We start from the raw sequence: 9,007 nt of genomic DNA on the forward strand, positions 1-9,007 counted from the left end.
GCCAGAAGGTGCTACATGGGCTACTAGGGAAAAATGACCAATATCTGTGCAAGCAACTCATGGTCTTACCTACTTGGCAGCAAATAACCTGTTGTGATGCTCACACAAGTGCAATAGTGGCACAAAGCATGGTGGAAAACCAACTGCTCTTGATTTGCTAACTGATCCCTTCAGTGGTATGGGAGCCATAGCTGGATCTGGGAAACAAGTCAGGACCATATCCAAACATAAGCCTGCTCTCCATTATCAAGCTACCATCAACTGTGGTCTACAAGAGGGCCTACACCTATTAAATTCTGTATAAAAAAGTAAGGGTTATCTCATTTGAATGATGTTAACTTACGCTCTGTTGGAGAATCTGCTTCTCTTTTTCAGATAGATGAAGATTCTAAGGAAAGAGCCATCCCATTATACCTCAAAAGGGTCCCAGCTGAAACTAAGAACAATTGGTGAAACAAGCAAGGGTGCTCTTTTCTTGTTGAACTGGGTACCAGCACAAGGGTGAATTAGATCAACACAGAGAAAAATCAACTCCTACCAAATCAGAGCACTTATCTTAATGTCGCTGCTGCTAACCCATCCCTTGTCAATAGCAGAATCTAGCTCATCCAGGCGTCCAATGTGTGATGAAGAGCAGTGACTATCCACAAATCTTCTGGCCTCCAACACTAGCTTGAGACTGCTGAGAGATCTTGCTTTATGAACTGACCATCAACTGGGTTCACACCAACTCCACTGTGTAGACAATTTTCACAACCTACCCCTTAATGTTTAGGCCAATATAATAATCTTGTATACCATGTATGTATTTTATGTAGTGAACCATGACAAATATACCATACCAAAATTTATATAACTAATTTAATTGTACAAAGCATTAGATATACACTAACTTATTACAATACCACAATGTAAAAATACCTGCAAATAATTTCCATTCATTATCCTAAAAAAAAGATGAGCAATGGTATAAAATATTTAGTAATATTGACAAAATATTGAATAAAAACTTTAGGGTCAATTCTGTAAAATACCTTGAAATCAGGTAGGGTGATACCTCAAGGATCATTCTTTATGCACAGAGTACATTAAGATGTGAGTTTGAGGCCACTTTGAAGCTACATAATGAGTTCCGGGACAGTCTGGGCTAGAGCTAGATACTACCTTGAGAAAGGAAAAAGTCAAAAAAATCAAAATGAAACATCAAAAAACCAGATAACAACAACAATGAAAAACAAAAAACAAAAAACAACCAACCAAACAAAACAAAGCAAAGAAACCAAAAACCCTAGGTGTTCCTAAAACTTCTAACCCAAGAAGTTCTAGATACTGCAGATACCCTAGATGCTAGAACAAAAAACATTACTCAACTTGATATGAATCACTCCAGCAGAAGTATTTATGGTGGAAAGACAGGCACTGTCTCTTCATTAATCTGTCCTTTAATTTGATGTCATCATCCTTTGCTCCTATTATGACTTTCTTGTGCAGGTATTGCTAGGCACTGTGAGGTCATCGATATTGAGGCCTATTTCTGTCTGGACAGTTGGATTGTAAGGAGTGGTACCCTTCCTTTGATGTTACATTATTTCCACTACCTCTTCTGCAATGGATGCTGAACCTTGAAGAGTGTGATAGAGATGTTTCAGTGCTGGACTCTCCTCCATCATTTCTTCTCAGCACTATGTTGCCTTTTGGGTCATCCCAGTGGTCATTGCTATCTGAAAACAGAAGCTTCTCTAGCCAGAAGTTACAGTAGCATTAATAAATGAATATGAACATTAAGTGTAGTGTTTACAGGGCAGTTTGCTGAGATAATGTATACATCTATCCAGAAAAGAGCAGGCTTTGTACCCCTAAGGCATCAATGTTCATGAGGGAGATTGGTCTGTAATTTTCTTTCTTTCTTTTCTCTTTTGTTCTATTTTCAGTTTTGAAATCTGGGTGATGGTGGCTTCATAAAAGGTGTTCAGAAGAATTCCTTCCTTTTCTTTTTTATGTTAAAGTTTGAGGAGCAGTGGTGTTAGTTTTTTCATGAAAGTCTGGCAAAATTTACCAGTGAATCCATCTGGGCCTGGAGTCTTTTTAGTTGTCAGGCTTTTTATAACTGCTCGGATTTCCGTACTTTCTGCAGGTCTATTTAAATGGTTTATCTCATCTTTATTTAATTTTGGTAGGTCATATGAATCAATGAATCATCCATTTTTTTCAGATTTTCTATCTTAGAGGTATATATGTTCTTAAAATATATCTGTATGATTTTCTTAATTTCTTTTTTATCTCTTGTTATGGTGACCTTTTCATCTCTAATTTTACTAATTTTTGTTTCTTTTCTCTTTCTTCTTGTCAGATTTTCTAAGGGTTTGTGGTGATTTGATTCAGGTGTCCCCTATAAACTTAGGTGTCCTAAATGCTCGGTTCCCAGCAGATGGAAATTTGGGGAATTAATACCTCCTGGAGGAAGTATATTACTGGGGGCAGACTTATGGGTGTTATAGCCAGTTTCCCCATGCCAGTGTTTGGCACACTCTCCTGTTGCTATGGTCTACCTTATGTTGGCAAGTGGGTGATGTCCACCCTCTGCTCATGCCATCATTTCCCCTTGCCATCATGGAGCTTCCCCTCAAGCCTGTAAACCAAAATAAACCTCTTTATTCCAGAAGCTGCTCTTGGTTGGGTGATTTCTACCAGCAATGCGAACCGGACTGCAACAGGGTTGATCAGTCTTGTTTATCATTTCAAAGAACCAACTATTTTGTTCATTGATTCTTGTATTTTTTTTTCATTTGTATTTCATTAATTTCTGCCCTGATCTTTATTATTTCCTCCTGTCTACTAATTTTCCCTTTGCCTTGTCCTTCTTTTTCCAAGGTCTTAAGGTGAAGAATTAAATTGCTACTTGTGAACTCTCCAATTTCTTTTTTTAAAGTTTTTTTTTGTTTATTTTTATTTATTTGTATGAGAGCAACAGAGAGAGAAAGAGACAGAGAGAGAGAGAGAGAGAGAGAGAGAGAGAGAGAGAGAGAGAGGGTTGGAATGGGTGTGCCAGGGCCTTCAGCTACTGCAAAAGAACTCCAGACCCATGTGCTGCCATGTGCATCTGGCTAATGTGGATCTTGGGGAGTCGAGCCTCGAGCCAGGGTCTTTAGCCTTCACAGGCAACTTCTTAACCACTAAGCTGTCTCTCCAGCCCTCTAATTTCTTATCATAGGCACTTGGGGCTATAAATTGACCTCTTGGGACTGTCTTTATTGTGTCCCAAAGTTTTGGTATGTTGTAGTCTCATCATCATTTGATTCTATGATTTTATTGAATTCCTTTTTGATGTCTTCACTGACCCATTCATCATTCAATAGTGTACTGTTTAGTCTCCATGAATTTATGTATGCTCTGTAGTAGTTCGTTTTTAAATATTATATATATATATATATATATATATATTTAACAGAGAACCTGGGAGAGAGGGGGGGGAGAGAGAAAGAGAGAAAGAAAATGAGAAAAAGAAAGGGCACACCAGGGATCCCAGCCACTGCAAATGAATTCTAGACATATGAGTCCCCTTGTGCTTCTGTCTAACATGGGTCTTGGGGAATTGAACCAGGGTCCTTTGGCTTTGCAGGCAAATGCCTTAAACATGAAGCCATCTTTCCAGCCCTCTGTAGTAGTTCTTATTGCTGATTTGCAGTTTAATCCCAGTGTGGTCAGATAGAGTACAAAGGATTATTCAGTTTTCCCATACATGCTAAGATTTGCTTTGTGTCCTAATATATGGTCTATTTTCAAGAATGTTCCATGTGCTGCTAAGAAAAGTGTATGTTCTGCAGCATTTGGATGGGATTTTCTGTAGATATGTGTTAGGCACTTTTGTACTTTGACATTATTTAATCCAGATGTCTCCCTGTTTATTTTTTGCCGGGATGTCCGGTCAGTTGATGACAGTGGGGTATTGAAGTTGCTCCCTACAACTGTATTTGGTGGTATTTGTGACCTTAAGTCTAATACTGTTTGTCTGATGTAATTGGGAGTCCCTGTGTTAGTTGCATATATGTTTAGGATTGTAATATCCTCCTGTTGGAGTGTTCCTGTAATCAGTAATCAATGACTTTCTTTATCTTTCTTCACTAATGTTGGTTTCAAGTCTATGTTGACAAATATTAGGATAGCAAACTGTGCTTGATTCCCTGGTCCATTTGCTTGAAATACTATTTCCAATCCTTCTACCCTAGGACAGTGTCTATCTTCTATTGAGAGATGAGTTTCCTGGAAGAAAGAAATGGCAGGATCCTGCCTTTGAATCCAGTCTGCAAGCCTGTGTCTTTTGGTTGGGACATTGAGGGGATTGTTAGTAAGAGTGATTGTTAAGAGGTATTTAGTTATTCTTTCCATTCTTCTTTTTTTATAATGCTTCCTGTTTTCTCTTTACTCACTTGTTTTAACTATTATTTCAGTATGTCTCATTTTTTTTCCTATTTCTCCAGTGTGTGTTTTGCTTTCTCTTCCATGTGAAGAGTTCCTTCATGTATTTTATGTAAAGCTAGTTTAATTGTCATCAATTCCTTTACCCTTATTATTATTATTTTTTTTGTAGGTCGTTATTTCTCCATTAATTTGGATAGATTCTTTTCCGGACAATGTAATCTTGGTAGGCAGTTGATTTCTTTCAGAACTTAGAATACATCATTCCAAGGCCTTCATGCTTTTAAGGTTTGTGCTGAGTAATCTGGTGTTATCTTCTTTTCTCTTCTTCTTCTATTTCTTTTCTCTTCTATTCTTGTCTTGACTTTTCTCTTTTCCTCCCCTCTTTTCCCTATCCCTCCTCTCCTCTCCCCTCCCCTTCTTTCTTCCAGCCCTTCACTCCTCTCCTCTTCTCAATGGGCACATGAGTACAGGACCCTTCTACTAGGTGGCCCAGAGGATGGATATTTCTTAGGGTAAGCAGTTGTAGAAAGAACAGACTCACATGTAATCAGTAACATTACATCTGAATATTTCAAACATAAAGACGCCAACCAAGAAAATTTCCAGGCTGACCTGGAATTTGCTATGAAGTCTCAGGGTGGCCTCAAACTCACATAAATCCACACCACAGGTGGCCAGTTGAAAAGGGAATTTTCCTTGAAACCTCTGCATACAGGATGTACACAGAGAGCACTCCCGCTTCAGGGCATGTCCTGCCACTAGCTCATGATAACTAGAGGCACCTCACAGACACTCCCCGTTTGTCATGGGTCTCTCCTAATGAGTTCCTGTGTATTTATTTATTTATATATTAATTTTGAGATGGGGTCCATTCTAGTTCAGGCTATCCTGAGTTCCCTATGTAGTCTCAGGGTGGCCTTGAACTCATGGAAGTCCTACCTATACCTCCCAGGGGCTGGGATTAAAGGTGTGCACCATCATGCCTGGCTCCTAATGAGGCTCTTAATCTCAGTTTGACAACACAGACAAACCGGTATAAATCAAACACTTGTAATTTTTATAGCAAAGATATCTCCTTATGTCATGCTTACTTTCCAAATCAAGATAGCAACAAGTTCCCACATGATGCTCCTACATGATGAAAATATTTGGATGATAATGTGCAACGATAACAATCACTCCACATAGTCATATGCAGTGTAAAAACCCAAAACCCCAGATTTGAAAATTTAAATTTCAAATACTGTGAAGTAAACACCTTAAATCATTGCACATAGAGTTTTTGATTACCTTTACTTGATATGCAAAAGATTAAGAGTTGGAAGAAGTAATGACATTCACAGGAAAACTACAAAATCATTACTTGTAATATCTCTTAGCAACTATTAGCATGATATAGTTAAAATAATTCCTTCATAACACTTGTAAATTTTTAGGATATTTTAAAAATATTTTATATCTTTATTGAGAGAGAGGGAGGGACTTAATGGGTGCACAAGGGCCTCTAGCCACTTCAAAGGAACTCCGGATGCATGCACCACTCTGTGCATTGGGCTTACATGAATAGTGAAAAATCCAAGCAAGGTCTATAGGCTTTTCAAGAACAATAGTAATGAAGAAAACAAGGGTGGGTTAACAGCAGCAACATCAAGATAAGTGCTCTTAGAGGCAAGCAACCAGTGCTGATTTTTCCTCAATATATTTATAGCTGGTCTGTCCTCAGAAGTTGGTGCCCACTCTGGGGGATTGTCTTCTCTCCCCACAACTACTGCATCCTGGAAATACCATCACAGACCTGCCCAGAGTGATGCACATGAATTTCTCCCAGATTCAATCAGGTAGACAATGAGACTGACCATCACACCACTCTAAGTGAATTTCAACATCAATAAGATATTCCATCATAACATTTTCCTTATAATATTGACAATTGTATATTTATTGCTTACTCATTGATAGGACAAAATACTTGAGTAGAAGAAACATCAGGAAATAAAATGTTGATTTAGATTTAAAATTACAGAGGATAGATTTTACTTATCTTTTTGGCAATAGACTAGCCTTTTTTTAATATGAGAGAGTGAGAGGGGAGAGAGAGAGAGAGAGAGAGAGAGAGAGAATTAAATGACACACCTGTGTCTTCAGGTGCCACAATTTATCTCCAGACATGTGCACCTCTTTGTGCACATTTGCAACTTGTGTGCTTGTATCCCCTTGTGTGTCTGGCTTATGTGGGATCTGGAGAGTCAAACATGAATCCTTACATTTTGTAGGCAAGTGCCTTAACTACTAAGCCATTTGTCCAGACTGAGGATAGACTTTTCAATGTTACAGATAAAAACAAAACCTGGCAGTAGGATGATCAAACAGATCACAGTCATATAATACAGGAAGAGGAGGGAAAGAGAGAGGGAAAGAGAGAGGGGGGAGGAAGAGAAAGAAGACAGAAAAGAAAAAGGAAGAGAAGAGAAAGGCAAGCAGGGTTATGAGTTCTTGTTATGTCCCAGTCACACACTTCTCCCTAGAATTTTTCATGGCAGTGTTCAACAACTTTCTGTGATCACATCACAATCTCTAGATTAAGAGTCTGAACATATAAGCCTATGGGGAGAATTTTATTTACATTCAACACACTATGATCATAATATAAATTTCTTTACTGGTTTTTGAATAATTTATATCTGGATGATTATATGAGCATGACAAAATAATTTTGCCATACTCAAATAATACATATTTATGCCTGAAACATTAATACAAACATATTTCAGTGCAAACTAACTATATCATTGAGTGCCCATAAATTGTCAGAAAATGATACTTCCCTTGTCACTCTGACTCTAGCCCATCATTTTTTTTTGGTTCCTTTCATCTGAATGAATCTGACACTCAATTTCCCCTTTCTTTCCTTTTGAATGATGGCTAAACTAGTGGAAGTTGAGCAGTGCTTCACCTTTGCCAAAACAAGAGATGTTGGGCTGAAAATTCCAAAGTAATTGTTCAAAAATACACATAGCACAGTATTTAAATTTCCTTAGTACTGAAACATTTTCCATGAAAACCATCGATAACAATCATGTGTGCATTTGCACACTGCTTTTATTATTGCCTGGCGTGAAGAATATATGACAGTGAAGTTAGGGATATATTCTGGCTAGATCTGGTGCTTAACGTGAGTGGTTCATTTGGAGAACAGGATAGCCTGGAGGATTGGCACAGGCAAGTAATATCCCTCTTAGAGTTCTCCTACTACCCCAAGGCCATGGGTTGTTTCATATGAACAAGTACAGCAGAAGTTAGAAACCTTGGTGTACTGGCTGAGGAGCAGGAAGGGGCAGAAGGCTGGGAAGCATGCAGACATTGCAACACTTGCATTGACCAGCCACCTAGCAGTTACATCAAAGAAAGGGTAACATAAACCTAATATGGAAGAGATCATGTATAAGAGCACAAAGCTGCTCACCAGGGCAAGGATGCTCTGGGTAGCCCTGGCCTCAGGTGATGACTGAGGAGACAGGGAGCTGTGAATGTGTTGGACCCTCTGCTTATGCTTTGTGAGCATAAGGACCATGGAGCCACTGGCCCACGTCATGATTCCCAAACACACGACATCAATGGAGGCAAATAGGATTGAATAGAATATCCTTGTTAGACTGGGAATTTCTACAATAGCACAGTATACAACATCTCTAAATCCTGTGCTATTTTTTGTCCCCAAGATATCTGTCACGGTTGTGGGAACACAGGCATTTATCAGCAGTTGCAGGGCCCAGCACAGACCCAAGGAGGAACCAATGACTTTGGGGGCTCTGAGCTTGAGCTGTCCCCACTTGGTATTGCTGGGGCTGATTGTGATGACCTGAAAGACACTCAAGAGTGATGTGGAACCAAGGGACACTCCTCTGGCCACTCTGTGGAAATAAAAGATGAGTTTACACAGAATATCATCTAGAAAATAACTCATACCAAAGGCAGCCATTGTCTGGGGGATTCCTTTAAAGAGAACAACCATGAAGTTGGCCCAGGTCAGGTGTTTGACAATCAGATCTGTGGGCTTCACCCGTCTCCCCGAGAAGTCAGTGAGAATGAAGTAGCCAAGGCAGGCGCAGTTCCCCAGGACTCCCAGTGCCGTCTGTGACAGGAACATGATCCCCATGGTCAGGTTTAGGGAGGACATCTGTCACCTTCCCAGAGTGTCTCAGTATTAGAGGCACAGGACTCTTCACGGACAAGCAGGGTATTTCCTGTATTACATGTAACATACTCCATCCACCTGTAATTATAACTTCCATCAATCAGTGTTATTAAATTTACCTTTCTCATAAGTTTTATAATATTACCTAGTTTTTCAAATGTAGGTAGATATTAGTTATGGTATTCCCATGAAACATAAACCATATATTGTTCTTGCTATGTGTCAAGAGGTTTTCATCAAGCTTTACCAATAATATCTTACTTAAATTTAACAATAACTTGTCCACAGTTTCAAATTGAAAGATTTATGATGAGTGCAAATATGTGTCCGGTTGTCTTGAGCACCCATAAGAAAACAGTGCAGATTTACTGGAATTAAAGTGTCAGCAACAAA

The 9,007-nt window shown here is 39.0% G+C and overlaps 1 protein-coding gene across 1 annotated transcript; it reads right to left on the reverse strand.

Moving 5' to 3' along the window:
* Positions 1-7,654: 7,654 nt before the first annotated feature.
* LOC101613136 (vomeronasal type-1 receptor 4-like) lies at positions 7,655-8,596 on the reverse strand. The gene has a single exon (XM_004672733.2). The coding sequence runs from the start codon at positions 8,594-8,596 to the stop codon at positions 7,655-7,657; it is 942 nt and encodes a 313-aa protein (XP_004672790.2).
* Positions 8,597-9,007: the final 411 nt, after the last annotated feature.

Source organism: Jaculus jaculus, chromosome 14 (genome assembly GCF_020740685.1).
Source record: "Jaculus jaculus isolate mJacJac1 chromosome 14, mJacJac1.mat.Y.cur, whole genome shotgun sequence".
Taxonomy (NCBI): domain Eukaryota; kingdom Metazoa; phylum Chordata; class Mammalia; order Rodentia; family Dipodidae; genus Jaculus; species Jaculus jaculus.